The 26,001-nt window shown below is 44.6% G+C and overlaps 2 protein-coding genes across 2 annotated transcripts; one reads left to right on the top strand and one right to left on the bottom strand.

Moving 5' to 3' along the window:
- Positions 1–12: 12 nt before the first annotated feature.
- On the bottom strand, positions 13–1,157 carry E1B28_006773 (uncharacterized protein). The gene is made up of 3 exons (XM_043151472.1): positions 966–1,157; positions 528–884; positions 13–457 (listed from the first exon to the last, which is right to left on the bottom strand). The coding sequence occupies exons 1-3, from the start codon at positions 1,069–1,071 to the stop codon at positions 171–173; spliced, it is 750 nt and encodes a 249-aa protein (XP_043012567.1). The 5' UTR covers positions 1,072–1,157; the 3' UTR covers positions 13–170.
- Positions 1,158–1,715: 558 nt separating this feature from the next.
- E1B28_006772 (uncharacterized protein) lies at positions 1,716–1,937 on the top strand (the record flags this gene model as incomplete). The annotated part of the gene is made up of 1 exon (XM_043151471.1): positions 1,716–1,937. One exon carries the CDS (start codon positions 1,716–1,718, stop codon positions 1,935–1,937), a length of 222 nt encoding a protein of 73 aa, XP_043012566.1.
- Positions 1,938–26,001: the final 24,064 nt, after the last annotated feature.

Raw genomic sequence — 26,001 nt, 5'->3', positions numbered from 1 at the left:
GGTCAAAACGTTGGAAGTCAATAACTTTGTAAATTGCCTCTAACACGATTATAATGTATTCTACCTAGAATAGTGACATACTCTACTGCTTAAACAAAACAAAATAAAAAGGACCCAACCAGGATGTAACATGCGCGAATAATTTATACCCTCTCCAATAAACAACAAGTTCACGACTCGTTAACCAAATTCATCCGAAAATCGTACCCTTCACCCTTAACAAACCCGGCTCTAAACGTTTGTTTCTTGACCATCTGCCATCCAGTCTTCTTATACATAACCACCGCCTTATCATTCAACCAAGTGGTCTGCAAATAAACGTGCTTTAGGCCATGTTTCCTCGCATGTTCTAGCAGGGCCTGCATCAACTTCGTCGCTATACCATGTCCACGGAAAGCAGGCGAAACAAACATCCGTTTAAGCTCTCCTTCCGTAGAATCATCATTGGAAAAGCAGTCTAAAAAAAAGAAAGAACCAAAATCTCAGTTCACAGTCAACCATACCCATAGTAAACGTCATCAACCCACCTAAACCAACACACCCAACAATCTTTCTCCCTCCTGCCATTTCGGCCTCTGCCACCCAAAACGAACTACCACCCGCTATCTCCCTTTGAGACTCCCGTACCCGATAATGCGTAGCAACATCCTTCATATCCCCCCGATACAAACTCCTAAATCCAAAATACGCGAACATCCCAATCGGAAACCCCGTTCCAATGACAAACACCACCGAGGACACTATAAACACAGTGCCCAAGACTCGAAGACACCCGCTAGGGTTTCGTAGGAAAATCCAAATGCCGATGAAAAAGAGCGAATAGAAACCGTATGAAAGGGGCGTGAGTAGATGTCGACGGACAGCCAAACGGAACGGCGAGCCAGCTGTTGAGGGGGGAGGGGGGAAAGATCCAAATGTTGTTCAGAAAAGAGGGGGGTTGATAGTATAAAAATTGAAACACGCACATCCATGGATCCTCGTCTCGATGTACAACTTCTGGACATCCTGGAGGTCTTCAGGTCTGAAAACTCGTATCGAGATTTTCAAAGACTCTTGTTCATGGGCGCCCATGGACGTTGTAGTTAGTTTGAGAGCTTGATATCCAGGGGTTAAGTTCCTTTTAAGATATTGGCTAGACCGCCGGCAAGGGGTGACGCGGTCATCGTGATCATGATGGCGGGGGTTTCATAGCATTACGAGGTCAGATACATTTGTATATATTTGCTCTGTAAGCTGGTCAGTCAGCGAGGAAAAGTTACGCACAGCGTGAAGTACTTACACCGGGGACATTTTGATGTCATCTGGCACGTGTCCAGTACCAGTCATGCAAAAACAATAGAAATTCCTATTGTTTTTGCATGACTGGTACTGGACACGTGCCAGATGACATCAAAATGTCCCCGGTGTTACCTGATGATTTCCCGTGAGCTGCGGGCTTACCATTCCCATTGGAAACGGTAAACGGTAAACGGTAAACCGGGAAAACTTCAATGTGTTACAAATTGGTAGTCTCGAGCCAGACCTTCTAATAGAGTGGCGGTGTAATTTCCTTTTGTGGTGAATTAAACTTGTTTGTCTTTTGTTTGTACTAACCGTCAGGGCACGCACTCTCTAGAAGGTCTGGTGCGTTTTGAGCCAGCTACCCTCCCTCGGTGACAACTGTCACATCTTCCCCTCACCACGTATTATTGTATCGTACCCACCCCACCCGAAGCATGTCTCTATCTACTGAAATACAAGATAAAGTTGAAGATACCTTCAATTGGACAAATGTACACAACCACGACCCATCGAATGAAGACCAATTTGATCACATCGATTGGGAAAAACTCAACGAGCAGGAATGGGCAAAGTTTTTGTGTGAAGTTGAGAGGGATGACGAGCCTACGAGGACTTCAACTTCAGTGATACCGATGATGAAGACACGGATGGATTAGGAATGGATGTTGATGAGAGTAGTGGTAGTGAAAGCGACGAAGAAGAACATGAGATTAAGAATGTTTATCTACCGAGAACAAGATTGCTACGGGATAAATTAAACAGCACACGCTCAGAACGACCAGGCAACGTCTAGTTGCAATTTATACGCGGTATTCCCTGTCAATTCTCCATATCGATCGATGAGTGCTTGACGCGTCGCCTCGCAGTCGTATCCCGTCTTCTGACGCGCCGTTTCTCGTGCTTGGTCGAGTCTTCTCTGAGATTGTTCTGCCAGGCGAGGATGTCGTGACTTGATCATTGGGATACCATTCTCGGGCATTCAAGATTGACGACCAAGCGTGTTGGCGATGTGGTCAGAGGGACGGGAGATGTGACAGTTGTCACCGAGGGAGGGTAGCTCGGTCAAAACGCACCAGACCTTCTAGAGAGTGTGTGCCCCAGACGATTAGTACAAACAAAAGACAAACAGTTCAATTCTCCATAAAAGGAAATCAACCCGGCCCGCCACAAGCGTACACTCTATAGAAGGTCTGGCTCGAGACTAACAAATTGGCATTTTTCTAAGACTCTTGACTCGTAGAAACATACGTCCAATAGGCGAGAAGAAGGTGGTGCCAGGTGGTTTATAGACAAGTTCGCCTTAGGGCTTGCGCTTTATATCCTCGCTAGATTGCGTCATGTATGCGACCGATTACCGAAATGAGCAATTACATTGATTGACAGAATGGGTGTGGCCTACACCACCAACTTGTACCGATGTCGGCTTGATGTCCTGTATTGAGGTCCCTGGATGTTTGCAGCTGACCTCGAGCAACGTCCCCCTGGACGTTGATGGATGTCAGAACCCAAATGGGGAACTATTTCTTGCCAGCGAGACTATGAGGTTAGCAGTATTACACACTACCGTCATCATGTTAGCATAAGCCAGGTCCAAATCTATATACGAGAATGGCATCAAAACAATAGTACATCTCTTGACTTTTCAAGTTTTCCAGCTTTGGATTTGAGTTCTACTTTTACATCTTTTCTTGGAAGTTATCAAAATTGGCACAAATATAATTATGTTAAATCATGTTATGTAAAGATACTTGTGTTTGACTGAAGATGGTCAACCCTACAGAAAAGCGAGCCAGGGAGACTTTGTTGAAGTTGTGAAGTCAATTCAAACTCCGACTCTACTCCGAAAATCACGTGGTGTTGTTGATATTTCCCCTGTCCTGTGGTTGCTTTCTTGTCTTGCAGCTTGCTTCCCCCCACCCTGTTACATCCATGCTGGACCGAGTCGGTCCGATCTGGACCGACTGGTCACAATCACTTTCGTTCTATTCTTACTTACTCCACTTACCTTAATCTCCGTACTACCCATTAAAGCCTAGGCTATCGGCTTGGGAGTCGGCGGTCCGAATGCGGATCTGACTATTGGATCCGTCTCGGACCTTGTACATTCTATCCTATATAAGATGTATGACTTAGTAGTTACATTCTTTAGAATTAAACTCGACTCTGGTTTCCCAGTGACCTGGTCTAAGGCAGCTCGACTCAGGAAGCCGTTGTCCAATAACTTCGGCTACTGTCAAGACTCCGTCATTCTCTTCAACCTCCTTCACTCTCCTCGTCGCTCTCCGACACGCTCCGATCAACTCCGTTTCTTTCCTCTCTTCATCTTAGATCACTCCTCATTTAGTATATCCTTCAGTACATATCTTATATCTTATCTTATTGTTTCTCCCTTTGGTTCCGTTCGGTTCCGAGTCATTCCGCACGTCCTTAACAGTAGTTTAATTCTTTTTCTTGAGTCGAAAATGTCGTTCACTCCGGACGACGTCTCTGATCAGTTCAAGATCTTCGATTCTATGTTTCCTTCCCGTCCTACTCCGATTACGACCCATGTCGGGTCTCATCTTCATATATCCCATCTTCAAGTTCCCAGTTCTTCACGAAGGGTCAGTAGCGTTTATGCTTCTGATTCCAACGACCCATACAATACTTTACTATCTCCGAGCAAACTCCAAGGTACCGTTAATCGTCCCCGACGCTCTTCCAGCAATCGCAGCTCCAACCAACGCACCCCCCGACAATCTCCGATCATCTCCGAAATGCACATCGAGGAAGTTCCGGAGACACCAAGGAGGAATAAAGGCAAGGGTAGAGCGTATGACGACGAGGATGACTCTTTTGACGATGGTACTGACCCGGAGGAGGATCCGTCGGATCCTCCGATCGGTGGCTCAGGAGGTGGTTCAGGAGGCGGTGGTCCTCCTAGTGGTGGTGGAGGTGGTGGTCATGGTCCGCCACAAGGCGGCGGAGCCGAGGGTTTCTTTTCGGCTTATGCTACCTACCTCACCACTCACAATCTTCTGCTTCAGCAAATGCTACGCGAAAAAGCAAAACCGAAGAAAGGTGCCAAACCGAAGGACCCCGAAACCTTCAACGGCTCTGACCCCACCAAACTCAAAAACTTCCTCACTGGTCTACAACTCCAGTTCAATTATTTCTCTGAATCCTTCGTCGACTCCGCTTCCAAAGTCAACTACGGACTTTCCTTCCTCCGTGGTATAGCTCTCGATTACTTTGAACCTGATTTGTTAGGTAGCGAGTTTTCCGAGCTGGATCCGCCGGCTTGGATGGTTAGTTACAGAGCTTGGGTAGTAGAACTCCAAACTAACTTTGGTCAAGTGGATGCCGCCGGAGAAGCGGCGGATAAGCTGGATTACTTGGTTATGCGGTCGAACGAGAAAATCGCGCCGTATATTACTAAATTCAACGATATCGCAGCTAAAATTGGTTATAGCGACTCCGCTCTTCAGCATGCCTTTTATAAAGGTCTTCCTGAACGTCTAAAGGACGGAGTTAGTAACATCACTGGCGGGAAGCCAGCATTGTATCATCCTCTCAAAGCGGCCGCTAAAGCCGTAGATCTTTGCTATTGGCAGCGCGAGGCCGAAAAATCCCGAGCTAATCACCAGTCCAATTCCAATTCCAATTCCAATTCTACTCCGAAACAATCCTCTTCCTCTACCTCTACTTCCAACAACAACTCCTCTTCCTCTTCACAATCCAAGTCCAAACCGAAAGGCAAAGGACAGACCTCGAACTCTTCCACTTCCAACGCTTCCGCTTCGGCCTCCGCCGCTCCCCATCTCCCATTCTTGGAGAAGTTAGGAACGGATGGAAAACTCAACGCCGACGAGAAAGCCCGACGGTTGAAGGAAGGGTTGTGTAGTTATTGTGGGTTGGGTAAACATAAAGTTGAGGATTGTCAAAAGAAGAAGACTAATCAGACTGCGAAGGATGCTAAAGCCCGTGCAGCGACAGTCTCTTCTACTCCGGAGAAGGCCAAGTCCGACAAGAAGTCGGGAAACTAGGCTGCAACTCCGATGCCTCGACACAAGCTCGGAGTTGCACTGCACCGGATTGTGTCTATCCTGAGGTTACACTCAACGCAGCTGCGCTCTCTTCTTCTAATTCGCTTACGGTTCCTCTTACCTCCGATACATATAATTTCTTGGCCCTAGTGGACTCCGGTTCTTCCCATTGCTTTATTGATAAAGGCTTTGTTACAAAGAATCTAGTACATACAATACCTATTTCACCTATATCTTTACGATTACTCGACGGTTCCATCGGCTCCGTTATTACGTCATCCGCCTCGCTTCCGATGAAGTTCTCTACAGGCAAAACCATTCTAATCGACTTTTACGTCACTTCTCTAGATTCTACTTGCAACTTAGTTCTGGGATACAACTGGCTCAACCACTACAATCCGTTGATTGACTGGTCTGAAAACAGTATCACTTTCCGAACCGACACGCTTCCGAATCCGGCCGACCGTCCGACTCCCTCTGTCGAGGACTCAGACAAATCCATTCCGGCGGGCCCGAGCAAACGCCAACAGGCTAAACTCCGCTACGCTTCTAAAACTTCTCACTTTCCTTTTGAGCCTATTTACTCCTATGCAGATCTTCTTAACGCTCCTTCCAACTCGACTCCGCTGGTTTCCATCATCTCCGCTCGTGCTTACTTGAACGCTACGAAGCAATCAGGTGCGCGATCTTATACCATGCAGATGGTAGACACAACGGAAATGTCGGTGACCGGAAGAGCCTCGGAATTATCCGATGAGGATCTCGCACGTATTCCTACGGAGTATCACGAGTTCGCTGATGTTTTCTCCAAGTTGAAAGCCGGGGAACTTCCCCCGCATAGACCTTACGATATTAAAATCAATCTAGAGGATGGTTCGGATCCGCCTTACGGACCGATCTACTCTCTTTCCACAGCCGAACTCAAAGCACTTCGAGACTTCATAGACGAACATATCAGTGCTGGACTCATCACTCCTTCGAAATCCCCTTACGGTGCTCCGGTTCTTTTTGTCAAGAAGAAGTCCGGCGATCTCCGCCTATGCGTCGACTTCCGTGGCCTTAACAAGATCACGAAGAAAGACCGGTATCCGCTTCCTCTCATATCTGACCTTCTAGACTCACCTCGGAGGGCTCGGATTTACACCAAGCTAGACTTACGTCATGCTTATCATCTTGTCCGGATCGCTCCTGGAGATGAACCAAAAACCGCTTTCAGGACTCGTTACGGATCCTTTGAATGGCGTGTTATGCCAGAAGGTTTAACCAATGCTCCATCTGTTTTTCAACGCTTTGTTAACGATATTTTCTCTGACATGCTTGACGTCAATGTCCTTGTTTATTTGGATGACATCCTTATTTACTCGGATGACCTCGAATCCCATCGGGAGCATGTTAAGGAAGTACTCCGTAGACTCCGAAAGAACGGTCTCTACTGTAAAGCTTCGAAATGCGACTTCCACACAGACACCATTGAATACCTCGGTTACATTCTCTCCCCCGAAGGCTTGCGAATGGACATGGCAAAGGTCAAAGTCATTACCGAATGGCCTCCGCCGCGTAAGATCAAGGATATCCAATCTTTCCTTGGTTTTTGCAATTTCTATCGGCGCTTTATTTACGATTATAGTGCCATCACTGTCCCTCTTACCCGCCTCACCCGGAAGCAGATCAAATGGAATTTCGGTCCCAAATGTCAGAAAGTGTTTGAAACGTTAAAGGAAGCTTTTACTCATGCTCCTATACTTACGCACTGGCTTCCTGATCAGGAAATCATTCTGGAGACCGACGCTTCCGATTATGCATTAGCTGCAATCCTTTCCCTTTGGACCGAGGACGGTGAGATTCACCCTATTGCTTTCCACTCAAGCACTTTCACGCCTCCCGAACTCAACTACGACGTCCACGACAAGGAGCTTCTTGCTATATTCGAAGCGTTCAAACGGTGGCGACATTACTTGGAGGGTTCCGGAGATCCGGTCGATGTGGTTACAGATCACAAGAACTTGGAATACTTCACTTCTACCAAGATTCTTACCCGTCGGCAAGTTAGGTGGTCCGAATATCTCTCTCATTTTAACATGGTTATTCGTTTCCGTCCCGGACGTCTCGGAACTAAACCAGACGCTCTTACTAGACGATGGGACGTCTACCCTAAAGAGGGGGATACCGCTTATGCCAGTCTTAATCCTCATAACTTCCGTCCAGTCTTTACACAAGAACAACTCTTCTCCTCCCTCCGTGCTACCTTCCTTGAAGGCCCCGTCCTTCGCGCTAGTGTCATTATGGACATTGAACGACTTCACGAAGACATCCGAACAGCTCAGTCAGAAGACGAATCCCTTCGGGAACATTTCCGGTCCGCTACGGATCCCGATATCGCGGATATAATCTACTAGTACCTAAATAAACGCATTTTTAACATTTTTATATATAATATAATCAAAATGGGAACATAATATGAGGATTAGAGCAAGCCCAAGCTGCTAGTCAAAGCACGGGTCTATTTGCGGGTTATCCGAAGTACAGAAAGTACAAAACACCCTATAGATGAGAGTCTTCGACGTTCCGAAACCTGTAGGAACTGATGAAGCAGCCTTTAAAAACCTTCGTTCATTTGGATAGGCCTCGTCTCACTCGCAATTACCTGTAGCAAACATGGGGACACTTGATTTTACTATCAATTTATTGATTTCTTCGATATTGGTTGAAAAGACGGAAACAACTCTTAGAAGTACATCTGGAAGTAACAATCGGACGGATGTAACTATCTAAAGTCCACTTTGGACTTAAGGAACAGAAACAATGCCGGTGGCTGTAACTTACAGCTGGAAACAAGAAAAGGGGCGGATGTCGACGATGTCCGGTCAGAAAGGACATTCTACCAGGAAAGAACCATAGGAACGATCCCTGGAATGTAGATCGAGCAGTTTTGGACTATTCCAGATCGGATAGAACAAGAGAGAACAAGGGAGCACATGGGGACTCGCCTTGGAAACAAAAAGGGGTCAGGATGTATCCACATGCAAATGTCAAAGATATCCGACTCGGAACAGGAATAAAGAAAATATGAGGAAAAGGAATGAGGAATACTATATTCTGGACAGTTTTATATCTAATTGACATGTACTATACCTGATTAAGGGTACTTTGGTATCTCTGAAAGGGATTTCTCTATATTTTCGACTTTTTACCATATCTTCGACGTTTGATTATTATTTATTCGAAAAGGCGTATATAAGGGAGGATGGTAGCAGCAGTATTTTCCCCAGTAACCTACGACAGAAGCCTAAGTGCTTTCACTAGGGGACTCTGGCTCATACTTTGCCCCACTTCTTCGAAGTTGGTGTTTGTATTTGGAAAAGATTGGATTTGAACTTTGAATTTGATTTGAATTTGTTGCCACTTTGGTACTTGGAAACTTTGAACTTGTAGAGTCGCTTTGACTCGAATTTGAATTGAATTTGATAGTTCTATTTGAACTTAGAAAGAATTGAACACCTCCTCGAAGTAGTGAACTTCGTAGAAAGCCTTTGTCATTTTGACTTGTGAACACAGAATTTGAATTTGTTTTGAACCATATAAAGCCCCACCCTTGAAGTCTTATCTTAGAGTTCTCAGTGAACCTTGCTGAGAGCGTCCATTGATACCGACCTCCACAAATCAACTACGCTAATTGCTAGTGTTGGGTTTGGTTTTGCGCACTTCGTGCTTGGAGTGTGCTTTGCTGCACCTAGTAGTAGTTTTTAGTGCAGTTATCATTGGTGACCACCGCAGGGGGTGGTATCACTAAGAAAAGACTTCATTTACATTGTACATCTCGACTTCGAAGAAGTTCGCTTCGAGAAGTTACCCTATACCCATTGAACTTTACGGAAGAATCTGTCAAAATTGCTCCTAAAAGCGACCCACCAGTTGCGAATAAAGGAAAAGCGTTAGAGACTTCTAAGAAAAGAACAACTTTGACTTCGACTGTTGCAGGACAGTCACAATTGTTTGATCACAGTCTCTCAAATATTCAGAAGAAGCTTGAGGAACTGAGAAAAAGGAATACAGAACAAATAAGAGATTCGGAAGCAGCCCGGTTAAGAATAAATCAATCTTTAGCTGAGTCGCCGACGAAAAGAGGGTATTTTACCGTCGAAGAAGGCATTAGTACTGCTAGTCTAGTACCATTACCATCTTCCTCACGTGAATCATCTTTATCGAGTTTGTTGTCAGACGTAGAATCAGAATTTAGAATGTCGAATAGAAATGAATCGATGGCGCCGACAGAAATGTCGGATCGCCCACCAAAGAACTCCTGGATGGAGCTCTCCGAAGAAGCGAGAGATGTCCTGAAAGGGGACAAATACAAGTTGCGACTTCAGGTCTTTAGTAAAGATCACCCGGAACATTTCGAAGGTTGGCTTACAGCCTTAGAGGATTATTTCCGGTTCCATAACATAGAGAATGGTGAAGCACGGATCAATTTTACTATGACCCAGATGGACATAGCAACCAGAGAGCTATTAGCGGAGGTTGTACCGTCATCTCGAGGTTATGATTGGGAAAAATTCCGAGAAGAGTTACTTAAGGAATTCCCGGAAGCGCAGGACAGGAAGATTGGCTCTCGTGAGCGTCTACTTGCCATTTGCGAGAAAGCGAAGTATATACCGATTGGACATACCTCGAAGTTAGCTGCGTTTAATCGTGAATTCAACTTAGAATCGAAGAAGTTAAAAAATGTGAATCCGCCGTTGATTACGAATGTGGACCTAGTCCGGTATTATATCAACACCTTGGAGCCCCGCTTTGCGGAGGAGTTACGGAAACATCTGTTTGCCAAAGCCATGGCAGAGTCCAGTAAGGACATGGACATCGCTGAAAAGCTAAAGAAACGTCAGGATCCGTGGATGATCGAAGATGTTCAGGAAGCGGCTATCAACATGTCTGTTACGATGATACAAGGTGCATATTTACCAGAAGTAGGACAATCAGGTAGAGATACCTATGCGGGGTTAACGCCTGCAGGGTATACGATGCTTCATGGTGTAAGACAGTCTGAAGATCAGTTTTTGAGACCACCGGTCCCGGAAACTAGGGAAAAGAAATTCAAAGACGAATGGGAACAGAAAGTTTCGTCTTCGATGGACACATATAATGTGAAACTCCGAGAATTGGGACAGCAAGTCTCAGAACAGAATAAGGCAACGGAAAATAATAACCGATTACTCCTTGAATTGATGAGAACAATGAAAGTGAGCACTGGAAATGGGACTCAGAATAACGGAAACCAATACCAACGTCCTGGCGATAGAACGCGCAATGGAAATGAGTCTTCGTCAAAGTCTAACTGGGTCGAGGATATGCAGTGTTGGTTCTGCAATAAGGAAGGACATACCGTGAGGGACTGTCCGGAACAAGCAGATTTATTGGCAAAAGGAATTTTGAGAAGGAATGCTGATGGAAAGTTCGAGTTGAAGAACGGGGACCGGGTTCCGTTTGTGAGATTCGGGGAACCAGGACCAACTCGTGCGGAAAGGATCTGGGCAATTGCCAAAGAGAAAGGATGGACGGCTAAGACTTCGGTGATGGCGCAGAGCTTAATGTTTGAAGTCGAAGAAGAGCCAACACCGGTCTCGAACTTCCAGTTTGCGCTGGAAGAAACTATCAAAGAAATGGGTGACTCAGATGAATCGAAAGTATTATCGGTTCTGATGAAGAAACTCAATGGCTCAAAAAACTAGAAGTTCCAAGGAAAGGGCAGGGCAGTAAAAGGGATAAGGCCCAGGAAAAGACCCTTGAGGAACCTCGAAGATTGAAGCCGGAAGTTGTGATTTCGCCGCCGAAAGACTTTGATAGATCCAAGTACGTAGTTCCACAGTTGAGAAAAGAAAATGAAGAAAATGATAATGCGCCGACTTCAAAGAAGTCAAAAGAAAAGGAAACTAGCGAGGAACAAACTTCAGAGAAGGAAGATCCTCAAGAGAGACACTTTGATCGGGTAGAACCGATTGAGAGGATATTTCAACCAAGGGATTTTGCTTTACCCAGGAAACCAGAAGAAGACCAGGGAAACAAAGGTCAAGGAAGCCGGAACATTTCAGAGAAAGTCGAAGACATTAGAAGGGCTATTAGGCCTAAGTCGGAGAAACTTTCTTTGAATGATGACGATTGGAAAGTCGTAAAGCAGAAAGCGGTTGAAGAGATTGCGGACAAAATTCTGAGACAGGAAGTTGAGATTTCGACGTCGCATGCTATAAAAGCTTCGCCGGAATTACAGAAAGCCTTGTTAAGGAAACTTAGAAATCGGAGACTGCCTAGAAGGGATGCGAAGTCCTTTTTCGAAGCAGAAATAGATGAAAAGTTAGTAAAGCAATTTTCTAACTTTGGAACGGAAAGTGAGTTCGTCGATCTCGATGAACTCGAAGTTGACCAAACATTTGAAGTTTTGGAAGAAGCTAGAGGACAGCTTGAAGCTGGTTCAATAGTTCAGAAAGATCCGGTGGAACAGTATATCAGAGACCTTCCTATGGAACAGCAGCGTAATGTTTTTATAGTTGCTAATGTAATGGATGGTCTTCGATGTATTTATCCAGAAGTCAATGGGTCCAAAGAAAGAGTAGAAACTATCATAGATAGTGGATCTCAGATAGTTGCAGTAGATATGGTTGTAGCTATTGGACTTGGAATGATTTGGGATCCAGACACAAATGTGGTTATGCAATCTGCAAATGGTCAACTACAAAGGACTAAAGGATTAGCAAGGAATGTACCTTTCACATTTGGTGAAGTAGAAGTCTTTTTACAACTTCATGTTGTCGAAGATGCTCCTTATCAGATTTTGTTGGGAAGACCTTTCGACGTTTTAACAAACTCAGAGGTTCAGAATTTCCCAGATGGTGATCAACTCATAGTAATCACTTGCCCTAATACTAGAGTAAAGTGTACTATACCAACTTACCCTAGAGGTGAGGGAATTAAGATTCGCCATAAAACAAAGAAGCCAATCCTTAGAAGAGAAAATGCTAGAGCCAACAGGCTAGAAAAGAAAGAGAAGATGAATTAAAAAGAGAGGAAAATTCAGAAATAGAAAATTTTCAATGAGCCTTGAGGAATTGCTAGATGATCAAGGAGAGGTTGCATTGAGTTTTATTTTTGAGGATAATAAAATTGAGATAGAAGGGTATAAATTACCAGAAAAGAATAACTTTGAGTCAGTAGAATTAGCAGAAGCGTTTGTCTTAGCTAGTAAATCTGATTTCGAAGAAGTCACAGCCTTGTTAGCCTCTAGCGCTAGAATAGAAGAAATAGAAAAAGGATTAAGTGGAGAGAACCCACTTATCAATGATAACTCAGAAACTCCTTACGGAAACCCTGAGAATCTAACAAGTTCAGAGCCAGTCTCTGTATTTGGGAAGTATAAACCAGTGCACTTGAAGGTTAGACCGCAACTTGCACCAATGCCAGAAGAATTTAGGGTACAAAGGAATATTACTGGAGATCCACTAGCGGAACTTCCAGAACTATCTCCTAATCCACCTGAATATTCGCCTGGAGAAAGATATACTTTAGAAAGGAAAGAGGTCATTGACAAGAATCACTCCGAAGATTTCTTGTGGCCAGAAGAAAGGAAATTGTTGCATCATTTCATGACAGTACAGGAAAAAGGATTTGCTTGGTGTGCAGAAGAAGGAGGAAACTTCCGGACAGACTTCTTCCCTCCAATCAAATTTCCAGTACTACCACATACTCCATGGGTGGAAAAGAATATTCCTATTCCACCTGGGATTTATGAAGAAGTATGCAAGATCCTGAAAGATAAGATAGCAGCTGGTGTTTACGAACCCACTACTTCGTCTTATCGGTCTAGATGGTTTATGGTTTTGAAGAAAGATGGAAAGAGTCTGCGCTTAGTTCATAGCTTAGAAGCTTTGAATAGAGTTACGATCCAACACTCAGGAATTCCACCAGGAACAGCAGAGATAGCTTCTAGCTTTTCTGGAAGAGCATGTTTAGGCATGTTGGACATCTGGGTTGGTTACGATGAAAGACTGATAGATGAAAAGTCAAGGGACTATACTACGTTCCAGACTCCATTTGGTCCTTATCGTTTGGTTAAACTACCAATGGGTTGGACAAACTCTGTTCCATTATTTCATGAAGATGTATCATACATCTTTAGAGAAGAAATGCCACATGTCACAAGACCATATATTGATGATGTTCCTATCAGAGGACCGGCCTCTAGATACGAAACACCAGATGGGTCATTTGAAACCATACCAGAAAATAAAGGAATTAGAAGATTTGTTTGGGAACATTTCCAGAACGTAAATCGGATAGTTCAGCGCATGAAGTATGTTGGTGGAACATTTTCGGGTCCTAAAGCATACTTGTGTGTATCAGAAGGGTTAGTAGTAGGACACAGAGTGTCCTATGAAGGAGAAAAGCCAGTAGAAAAGTTGGCGGAAGTCATCCTATCATGGGACCCTGCAAACTTTGAAAACAGAACGCATATAAAATCTTTCTTGGGCACAGCAGGACAAATGCGAATGTTCATTAAGGATTATGCGAAAATTACACGTCCGTTGACTAAGTTGACTGCAGCAAACGTACCTTTTGTCATTGGGGAAGCGGAGATGAAGGCTGTGAGAACAGTTCAAGAAGCTATTCAAAATGCGCCAGCACTCAAGCCCATTGACTATGAAAATCCTAATGGAATTACGTTAGCGGTAGATACTTCATGGCAAGCGGTTGGATTCTACTTATATCAAGAAGATCCAGAAAATCCTCGCAGGAAGTTCTTCAACTACTTTGGTTCCATTACCCTTAATGAAAGAGAAGCAAGGTTTTCTCAACCGAAAAGAGAATTATATGGTTTGATGATGGCTCTAAGAGCTACCAAATATCAGACCTATGGATGCAGAAACTTAACAGTTGAAACCGATGCTAGCTACATCAAAGGAATGTTAGACAATCCTAGTAGCGCGCCAAATGCCAGTATCAACCGTTGGATAGAAGAAATTAGACTCTGGAGATTTACCTTAGTCCATATCAAGGGATTGGTACATGGGCCAGATGGTTTATCAAGACCGCCACCAGGTGGCAAGTCAACTGAGAGACCAGAAGGTTGGGAAGAATTTCTAGAGGATGATGATGGAAAACCGGTAGACTTCAGGATGGGTGAAAACCAGACTGAAGAACCATTAGAATTTGAGACCTTCAAGGATCATATAGATCCTAGGTCAGGATATTTTAATGAAGTTGTAGACTTCACAGAGTTAGCTACAAATGTAGTGGATTTTGAGGAAGAATTGCAAGAAGTCAGAGATGAAGAAAGACTTTGGGCTTATTATTTTGAGTCCTTTCATTATAAGAAAGGAAGTTGGGCTAGAAGCTATTCACTAAAAGAAGTGGTAGTTATCCCATCAGAAATAGACTTGGAATGGTCAAGGGACCATCCATATGATGAAATTCATCGAAGTCAAGAAGCAATTGATCAAGATGAAGGAATTCCAAAGATTATTGACTGGTTGGTCAACTCAGACTCAGATGTCTTGAAATTAATGACCGCATCAGAGAAGAGTAAATTTATACGAAGGGCTGCTAAGTTCTTTGTAGACAATGAAGGAAGATTATACAGAAAGTCTTTGGATGGTTCTAGCCATCATAGATTATTTGTACCTAAGGAAAAGCGAATGTGGATGCTAGTTGCATCGCATGACAACTTAGGGCATAAAGGAATGTTTGCTACCAAAGCTCTTATTGAGAAGCGATTTTGGTGGCCTCACTTAGAGGAAGATGTGGATTGGTTTGTCAAGTCTTGCAAGCCTTGTCAAGAACGGAAATTGGAGTTACTTAGAATTCTGCCAGTTCTTACCCATACTCCTTCTCTATTTCAGAAAATACATATTGATGTTATTAAAATGACACCTGCTAGTAGAGGATGCAAGAACATTGTGCATGGAAGATGCGCGTTGTCTAATTGGTCTGAAGCAAGAGGTATCGCCAATGAGAATGCAAGGCAACTTGCGGAATGGTTCTTTGATGACATCTTATGTAGATGGGGAACACCTGAAGAGATCGTAACAGATAATGCTCCTCAGATGTTAGCCTTGACTAAATGGTTAAGAGACAAATATGGAGTTAGAGGTATTCGTATCTCACCATATAATTCTCAGGCCAATGGAAAGATAGAAAGAGCACACTTTGATATAAGACAAGCATTGGCAAAAGCCACCAGTGGGAATTTACACCACTGGTTTTATTTCTTGAAACATATCTTATGGGCAGACAGAATTACAACTAGGAAGAGTCTAGGGTGTTCACCCTACTTCTTTGTTTTGGGGGCAGAACCTATTTTGCCTCTAGATCTGGTAGAATCTACTTGGTTAGTAAAAACACCTGAACGGGTTTGGACCAGGGAAGAACTTATTGGATTTCGTGCTCAAGCCCTAGCAAAACATCGTACACATGTATTAGATATGGTGCAAAGGGTATCCGAAAATAAAAGAAGGAATCTAAGAAAATTTGAACAAGACTATATGCACACTATAAAGCCGTATGACTTTAAACCGGGTACATTGGTCCAAGTTCGAAATACTCAGATTGAAAAGAACTTAGATAGAAAGATGTTTCCTCGATACTTGGGTCCTTGTATAGTAATTAGAAGGACAAAAGGAGGTTCGTATATCTTAGCAGAAATGGATGGGACTCTTATGAGAGGAAAGTATGCTGCTTTCAGAGTTCTGCCTCATGTGGCAAGATATACTCCGATCGAGTTACCTTCGGAAATAGAAAAACTTATACATTTGTCTAAAGAAAAGTTAGATAAATTAGTAGAAGAAGATGAAGAAGTTGAGTATGGTCCGGACAAAGACTATATCTTCGACCGAATTCCTAACTTGCGACTTAGCGAAGAGGAAGCAGACATCGGACACAACTTCGAAGAAGTTGAAGAAAGCGATGTCGAAGACTAAACTCAACTTCAAATCAATCACATTTGCGCAACAGCGCTACAGACGACAAGTACAGTATAAGTCCAAGCGAAGTGTATGGGTTATATATTTTACTTAGAAAAGGAAAACGGAAAACTGGTAAATTAGGCGGAGACGTAGCCAGTCTTCGAGGTCTCGCCTTGGACAGAGACGTCCTTGATAGCCTCCTCGATGGATTCGGTGTCCATAGAATCGTCGATACCTAATTTAGCAAGGCGGACACGATTAATTTCGTCGAGCTGAGAAATAGTGAACTTGTACTGGTTGTGAGCGTAAAGGATGGTATGCTGAAGAGTAACCGCCTCAGTGCGCAAGAAGTTGGCAACAGAAAGAAGATGCTCCGGATCGTATTTGGAAAGGTTGGCAAAGGGCAGCAGCCCTGCAATGTGAAGAATACGTTCGTGGCCTTCCTGACGAAGGCGGAGTTCCTCGTCGATGTGTCAGGACAGTACGAAGTAAGAAAGGAATAAGAGAAGATACCGGGTGTTTCTTCAGCGGTGTCAACGATTGGAGTTGGCAAGCGAGCCTTCTTGGCCCTGGACAAAGCCATGGCGGAAGTACCGTTAGGGCCACTCTGAAAGGAATAATTAGAATGTAACAGAAATCGAAGAATTCAAGAAACTGACTTTCTTGAACTTAAGGACAGAATTAGCACGGGCACCCTTGCCCTTGGCAACGTCCTTACCAGCGGACTTGCCTTCTTTCTGTTTGAGGACGGAATGGATAGAGGCTTCGAGCCCCTCCATCTCCTGAAATTTAGTAAGGAAAACAGAAACAGAGTTGGAAAGTACCTTTGGCTTAATGGAAGCGTCGGCGACGAGTTCCATATCTTCGTCAGAGTCGGACCCGACCAACTCCGCAGATTTCTAAAGGAAAGAAACTTTTAAGAATATCTTCAACATCATTGAGATAGGAAGCGTACAGCAGAGCGCTTGGAGCCTTTGGCCTTGTTACGAAGGGTTTCCTCTTGCTTGGTACGAATGGCCTGCACCTCGTGAACGAAAGCGAGATGACCGCAGTAGCTGGGAACCTCAGACACGCCGGGGACCTTCTGGAGCTTCTCGAGAAGCTCGACACATTTCTTGATGAAATTAAAGGCCTCAGTATCTTTCGCGATGTGGTAGATAGACATGGAAACAGACTACGGAAGTTAGTCGAAGAAGAAAGGATACGAATAAAAACAACGTACTAGACGGTTGGCAATAGCGCGAGCGCCTTCATCGGCGAGCACGCTCATATTGCTGGCGAGCATGGCTTCCATATGTTTGATGAAAGCATCGTTGTGCTTAAGGAAGTGGTCACGACCGTTCCAGGCAGGGACTTTGCTGGCAGTAGACATATCGAAGACGGTACGAGTTGAGAGTGTAGAAGTAAAAAGAACGGAAAATTGGGTGAGGATAGGAATGGCCTCACTGAAGCTTTTATACCGAAAGGTATAGTCAACGGAGTTGACAGTTCTTTTGTCAGGGGGAGAGGACTTGAAATTCGAACAGAATTTTGCGTTTTGCAACTAAGCAACGGCTAAGAATGGATCGTCGATGTTGGTGCAACAGCCCAGAATTGCCGGAAATTCGATCTTCCGAATAAACCCTACACTCTAAGAAACAAGAGAACCATAAGGAAAACCATGAGGATGATCGAGATGCCATCGAGACACATATGGTTTCAATGTCGAAGATGGGGTCTTAGTAAAAGAAAATAGAAAAAGCACATTGAAAACAAGATCTATACTACGGACAGCGTGGCGTAGGAAATGTAGATCATGTCTAAATAAGGAAATTTGATCGGAACTCGACTTCGAAGATTTAGGCTACAGTAAATCCGCGGATATGTACCTAGCAGTGTTGAGTTCAAAGTCAAAGAAACCATAGTATGCTTGTGGAGGAACATATTGGATGGAATCCGATACTATGAAGAAAGAATGGAAAACGGCGATGCACCAAGCTTCGACAGCGCCGGGAATTGAGGCAATTTCGAGCTTCAGGAATCCGACTCGAGCCATAGCGTTCGCAAGTCGATGAAAGAATGAGCGTGCAGCCGTAGGAAAAATGTGATAGCAGAGGGGACCCGTGATAAAAGGTCTCTGTGCTGGATCGAACGTGAGGACAAACTTGAAGTAAGGTCCGTCAGAATGACGTAGGGAAACCATGAATTGGAGTTGGATGGCTAGTTCAGCTTCTCGTTTAGTCGAAAGAGGCGTACGAAGAACGATCTGGTCTCCAGCAATGTAGTAGGAAAGCCCTACATAAGGAACAAAGTTCCTAGGGTATGCCTCTATTCGATGTCTAGATTCGAGATTGCGTATCGAAGACATTAGAATGGACTTACTAGAAACCAATAACTCATACAGCACTTCAATGGCTAGCTTCATGTTTGTCAGGATAGAAGGGAATATAGAAAAGCATAAGGGAAAGTAGGACTTAGGGGTCTCTTCGATATCGTTGAAGTCACTAGACAGGGGCTAACGAAGGCACTCTGTCTAAGTCAAAAGTCTTCGAAGACTCTTAATTCCTTTATCACACAGTAATAGAAGGAAAAATACAGAGTGTATTTTTATGCTACACAGTAGCAAAGATATAGAAATACATTTTTTAAGTAGTATGTATACTACTGAACAGATAGAAGCATTACAAGAAATAAGAAAAGAATAGGTCCCGAGACCAATGTCTTGAGAACCGCAAGTCCAAGCAATAGTCCATTACAAGATATCGGCGAAGGTCTCTAACAGGAATAGTTAGTGAGGTCGAAGATATCTAGGATATGAGCTGGACTTACACTTAGGTGAACGTCCAAGAGGATCGGAAGACGGGGCAACATCCCCAGGCAATGGTGCCTCCATCGAACGCTCTTTCCCCTCGACAACTGTTTGACCCGGCTGTTGAACCACGGATTCCTCAACTTCCCGAGCTGACGCGCTGTCATCGTGAACTGGTTCCGGAGCGTTCTGCTGAAAGGAAAGGAGTATTTAGAAAGGAAAATAAAAAGGAAAATGGATAGAAATATAAAGAAAACGTACTTGAGCGGCACTGGTCGAACCAAGAGCGACAGAGAAGGACTCGCCGGTTGTCGGGTTGAGAAAGGTCGTCGAAGACCCATCCACCTTGACCTCCGTGAACCCCTCTGCCTCTCCATCTTCCAACGGCCAATCAAAAAGGGCACTAAGCCCACGGATTGTCTCCGAAGAGAGCGCCAGACCGTCCGGGTGCAGTTGAAGATATTCGAGAACTACCTTCGGGTTGATGGCGACATCTTGGACCTCGTGAGCCTTGTCGACGATGCTGGCACGAAGGGAGGAAATCGAATCTTGAAGAGACCGCGCTTGTTCATTGAGCTGGTCATATATCTTCAAGAGCTGCAAGAGCTCGCCTAGACGCGAATGGAAGTCTAGAAAGATACGTTAGTCAAAAGAATAGAATGGAAAACAAGGACTTACTGCTGGGGGTCGAACTCGCCCAGTCCCGGATGATGTCCATCCTAGACCAGGACTCCGACTTCGGCAGAATCCAACTGCACGGGAACCGAGACACCTTGCATCGATCACACTTCTCGCTTTTTGTTGTAGAGCGCTCGCACTTGACTTTTGCGGAGGCGCAGGAGAAGCATGGAAGCATTAATTCCTGCTCAAGTTGGATCAGCTTAGGAAAAAGAGAGTGACGGTTAGAACTTACTGAAGAAAGAGTCCGGCCGCTCTCGAGAACATCTCGAAGCGAAAAAGCGTCTGCCTCAGGAACGTTGAAGCGGAGCGGGACATCTAAGATAGGAATTAGAAACAAGAAAATGTTAGAAACTGGAAAGATAACTTACTATCGGCGTCGAGACCTTGCGGATGCTTTTGGGTTTGCGAATGCTGAAAAAGTAATGACTTAGAAAAGAAAAGAAGTAATGAGTATAAAACGGAGACTTACGATGTCAAATCGGCGATTGGAAAACCATTTCGAAGGCTTCGGAACGTAGGGAGATGGCGATTTAGGCCTAGCCTTGCCTTTCCCCTTATCCTTTCGAACCTCGGGGACCTTACCAGCTGCAGGTGTCTTCGAAGGTTCTTGCTTGACCTTCAGGAGGGTACCGGTTGAACTGCGCGTAGTGCGAGGGCCGGAGGACAAAGTCGACGAACTGGCTACTGGAGGGATCTCGACCTTCTTGATTTTCGACAAATCGGAGGGCGGAATCTATTCCCATTATTAGAATAGTGAGAAACAGAAAAGAATAAGAGACTTACCAGAGAACGTGCCGGCTTAGGCAAAGGCTTAGGGAGCGGACGTTGGGATATGACCACCTCCAGTTGCTTTTTCGAAGGCGGAGGGGGATCTTTCTTTGACAGTCTGGTAAGCGGCTACGAAGATATTGTTTAGCCTTGAGAAAGAAGGAAAATATTAAGTGAACTTACTTCTGGGGAAGGAGAAGGTTTCAGGTCCTCTTCGGACTCGATTTCGTCTTCCTCTTCCTCAGAAGAGACTACTGCCTTGGATCTCTTCGACGTTGGCTATAGAATGGTTAGAAGAAGTCTAAGAGCGGAAATGACGGCTTACCTTGCGCATAGCGGTCTGTTTGAGACGTTTCGCCGGGGGATCGTCGACGATTTCGACTTCAGAGGAAGAGGCCTTCTTGTCGTTCTCTTCAGACCGGCGTCGTTTTGAAGACATCATGCGGACCATTCGGTATCCGGGATGCCAGGGAGAGTAAGGGTGAAGTTCAAGATCGGGAAGAACATCGTATAGAAAGTTGACGGAAGGCGCAGCCTTAAAGTTATGTTGAGGCTACGGAAGACAGTTAATATAGAAGACAAAAGAAAGGAAATATGGAACGCACAAGGTTATATGTCGCCCAAGTGGCGAGTTCATCAGCAGAAAGCACCCAGAGAGCTTCGTAACGTTGAGAATTCGCTATCCTTGAGGCAGCAGAAAGGATCGATCCCACTGCAGGAGGGAAGCTTCGATGAAACGAAAACTTGCGGAATTCGAAAGCCAAGCGATCCTAGAGTGCGAAACGCGTCAGAAATGAAACAGAAAGGAAGAGAAAGGGAATTAACACATACCAGCTCTGTTCCGCAATGCTTGAGAGCACAGAGGAGGAGTCCGTCGCGTGAAAGTTCTTCAGAGGGAGGGAACGTGATTGCGTCGCCGAATGTGCGGTGTATTGTGAACATGGCCTCATTGAAGGACGAAAGATCGCTGAGAGCCGCTGGCGAAAGGCCCGAAAGCGACGAAGAGGAAGACATGGTAGAATAAGGGAGGAAGGAAAGTTGAAAAACGAACCCTTGAACCTTGAAAATAAAAAAGGGGCGATCGGCAAACCCCGAATTGACTTAGAAATATTTTGAACATACCTCTCGTGGAAGTAGTGGAGTGGGAAAGTTCTAAATAAGGAAACCTTAGCTACAGATCTCGAAAACGAGTTGATGGCTAACTCGCTAGTGCATAATCAATTCAATTTGATATCGATAACGCTTCTAAGCGAGATATATGAAGGAACCGATTGATGTGGGGACTTAGAGTCCTCGGGAAAGAAATTTTGGACTTCGAGGAGGTCTAATCAACCAAAGAACATTGCGAAACAGGTCGTAGACATTGTGGATTGACTCCGGACAAGGATAATATGGACTGAGGACAGTCCTTTCTTTTGTTAGGGGGAGATATCGCGGATATAATCTACTAGTACCTAAATAAACGCATTTTTAACATTTTTATATATAATATAATCAAAATGGGAACATAATATGAGGATTAGAGCAAGCCCAAGCTGCTAGTCAAAGCACGGGTCTATTTGCGGGTTATCCGAAGTACAGAAAGTACAAAACACCCTATAGATGAGAGTCTTCGACGTTCCGAAACCTGTAGGAACTGATGAAGCAGCCTTTAAAAACCTTCGTTCATTTGGATAGGCCTCGTCTCACTCGCAATTACCTGTAGCAAACATGGGGACACTTGATTTTACTATCAATTTATTGATTTCTTCGATATTGGTTGAAAAGACGGAAACAACTCTTAGAAGTACATCTGGAAGTAACAATCGGACGGATGTAACTATCTAAAGTCCACTTTGGACTTAAGGAACAGAAACAATGCCGGTGGCTGTAACTTACAGCTGGAAACAAGAAAAGGGGCGGATGTCGACGATGTCCGGTCAGAAAGGACATTCTACCAGGAAAGAACCATAGGAACGATCCCTGGAATGTAGATCGAGCAGTTTTGGACTATTCCAGATCGGATAGAACAAGAGAGAACAAGGGAGCACATGGGGACTCGCCTTGGAAACAAAAAGGGGTCAGGATGTATCCACATGCAAATGTCAAAGATATCCGACTCGGAACAGGAATAAAGAAAATATGAGGAAAAGGAATAAGGAATACTATATTCTGGACAGTTTTATATCTAATTGACATGTACTATACCTGATTAAGGGTACTTTGGTATCTCTGAAAGGGATTTCTCTATATTTTCGACTTTTTACCATATCTTCGACGTTTGATTATTATTTATTCGAAAAGGCGTATATAAGGGAGGATGGTAGCAGCAGTATTTTCCCCAGTAACCTACGACAGAAGCCTAAGTGCTTTCACTAGGGGACTCTGGCTCATACTTTGCCCCACTTCTTCGAAGTTGGTGTTTGTATTTGGAAAAGATTGGATTTGAACTTTGAATTTGATTTGAATTTGTTGCCACTTTGGTACTTGGAAACTTTGAACTTGTAGAGTCGCTTTGACTCGAATTTGAATTGAATTTGATAGTTCTATTTGAACTTAGAAAGAATTGAACACCTCCTCGAAGTAGTGAACTTCGTAGAAAGCCTTTGTCATTTTGACTTGTGAACACAGAATTTGAATTTGTTTTGAACCATATAAAGCCCCACCCTTGAAGTCTTATCTTAGAGTTCTCAGTGAACCTTGCTGAGAGCGTCCATTGATACCGACCTCCACAAATCAACTACGCTAATTGCTAGTGTTGGGTTTGGTTTTGCGCACTTCGTGCTTGGAGTGTGCTTTGCTGCACCTAGTAGTAGTTTTTAGTGCAGTTACCGAGAAATCCCGTTGGTCTTTAGATGAGTCTGGTTTTCTTCGTCTTGATGAACGAATCTACGTTCCAGATGCTAAGGATCTCCAACTCCGGGTCCTCCGCATCTTTCATGACCATATTCTAGCTGGACACTTCGGTCAGAATCGTACCCTAGAGACTATCCACCGACAGTACACTTGGCCACGGATCCGTGAATTGGTCCGTGATTACGTTAAGTCCTGTGTTATCTGTAATAGGAACAAGTCTCCGAGACATCGACCATACAGTATGCTTCAGCCTCTACTGGTTCCGGCCCGTCCGTGGGATTCTATATCCATGGACTTCATCGAAGAACTCCCAAATTCTAATGGCTATAATTCCATCCTAGTCATTATAGATCGTGCCTCTAAACAATCCATTTTCATTCCAACCGACACTACTATCACTTCCGAACAGCTCGCACGCATCTTTATTATTCATGTCTTCTCTAAACACGGGGTTCCGAATCATGTCACTTCCGATCGCGGATCCGAATTCGTCTCTCGATTCATGCGCTCCTTAGGTACCGCTCTGGATATGAAGCTTCACTTCACTTCCGGATACCACCCTTCGGCCGACGGACAGACCGAACGTGCTAACCAAACATTAGAACAGTACATCCGAATCTACTGCAATTATCAGCAGGACAATTGGGACGAACTTCTTCCATTAGCAGAGTTCGCGTATAACAACGCTCCGAACGCTTCCACCGGCATCTCTCCTTTCTTTGCCAACAAGGGTTATCATCCGAACATCACTGTCCATCCAGAACGCGATATCGCATCCGAACGGGCCCGTGAGTTTGTTGTCGATCTTGATGAATTACATTCGATGCTCCGTGACGAGTTAACAGCAGCTCAGAAACGCTACAAGGAACAGAAGGACAAAAAGCTTATACCGCATCCCGAATGGAAGGTCGGAGACCGAGTCATGGTGACAGCCAAAAACATCAAATCGACTCGGCCGACCAAGAAGTTTTCGGAGAAGTATCTCGGTCCTTTTGAAATCATAGCTCAACCGTCCACAGTTGCTTACACTCTTCGGCTTCCGACAGAACTCCGCTCTATTCATCCCGTCTTTCACGTCTCTCAACTAGAATCTATCCTTCCTAATCCTATTCCTAATCGTGTCCAGGACCCGCCCGGACCCGTTATCGTCGAAGACTCTGAAGATCATTATGAGGTCTCGGAGATACTCGATTCCAAAATCGACCGACGGTTCCGATGTAAGCTGCAGTACTATGTACGGTGGTTAGGATATGAAGGTACTGACGAAGAATACTCTTGGATCCCGGCCGATAATTTCCAGGCCGAGGAGATCATTATGGAATTTCACGCTAAGTACCCTAATAGACCGGGTCCCTCCGGATCCTTATGATCCTTATTCACTCATTTCACTCTGTTCAAATTCAAGAAAAAAACTTTTTTACAATTACAAGAACAATTTGCCGGTTCGGTCCGTACTATTTACATTTTATACCTATTCAGGTCCGACTTCGGCCGCTTACATTCCCTCACTCTCCCATTTCCATATCTTCATCCTCCCCTTCGTTGCCGGTTTCTTTCGGCTCTTCCTCGGTATCCTTCTCCTTCGGTACTACTACTTCCACCGATTTCACGATTCTTCTTCTCTTTTTTGGTTTCGAAGGCCCGGCCTCCGCTTCGGGGATCGCAATCTTGGAAGCTTCTGCAATAGTGAGCAAAAAGAAATGAGTAATAAAGAAAAACTTACTTTTAGAGCGACCAATCAACTCGGTTAGGAGCTGATTCGTCCGCTTCTGCTCTCCTATCATCTCCTCCATCAGCTCTTCCAGCCTTGTATTGTCGGCGATATTGACGGCCGATCGTCCTCCTCCGGCAAACGAACATCCAACCTTCTTAAGGTTGCATGCCTCGCAGGCTTTGGCCTTGCTCGGTCCATCCGGAATTCGGCAAGGGATCTCTTGTTCAGAGCATCGCTTGCATTCTGGAAAGAAAACCAATTAGTGCCCGAAGATTTTATCAGAGAAAACCACTTACTATTTTCGGCCTCTACATAGGCCCTTTCTTTACCTTTTCCCTTCCCCTTCGGATCTGGATGGCCGTGTTTCAAGTAACCCACGATGGGGCTCTTCAAAGATGCCTCGGCATCTCGTCGACCTCGCTGGTACCCGAGGAGTTCCCCCTGTTTGAAAGCATCATCAGTGTTTTTGAAAATTAGCTGTGAGAAAAAATGAAAGAAAGAAATACTTAAGTCAAATTTAGGCTTACCTTTTCGCCTTCATCGGATTCCTCCTCCTCTTCATCGTTCTCGCCGGATCCACTCGGGGCGACACTCACGTCCTTCCCTTTTCCTTTCTCCCTTCTCCTCGCCTCATCCTCTTCCCTTTTCTGCTGTTCCTCTGTCCACCATGCTTCAAGTTGTCGGCGCCTTTCGGCCTCCAACTCTTCCCATACCTTCAATTTGGCCTCCACGGCCTCCGCTCTCTCATCTTCAGCATCCTCATGTGCATTTCGCGCTTTCCTCCACTGCTTCATCTCCTCCTCCAGCTCCAAGTTGAACGACCTGACCTTCTCTTGTTCTTCTTCGACTTTTCGAGCCCATTCCTTCCTCGGAATCGCATCCGGCCGAGCACGATCGAACTCGTCTTCGTCAAAAACCTTTGGCGTCCGATCGGGCTTCGACTTGTTGAAAGGCTGGCGCGTA

Source organism: Marasmius oreades, chromosome 3 (assembly GCF_018924745.1).
Source record: "Marasmius oreades isolate 03SP1 chromosome 3, whole genome shotgun sequence".
Classification (NCBI taxonomy): domain Eukaryota; kingdom Fungi; phylum Basidiomycota; class Agaricomycetes; order Agaricales; family Marasmiaceae; genus Marasmius; species Marasmius oreades.
This window is presented reverse-complemented; position numbering and strand designations above follow the sequence as displayed.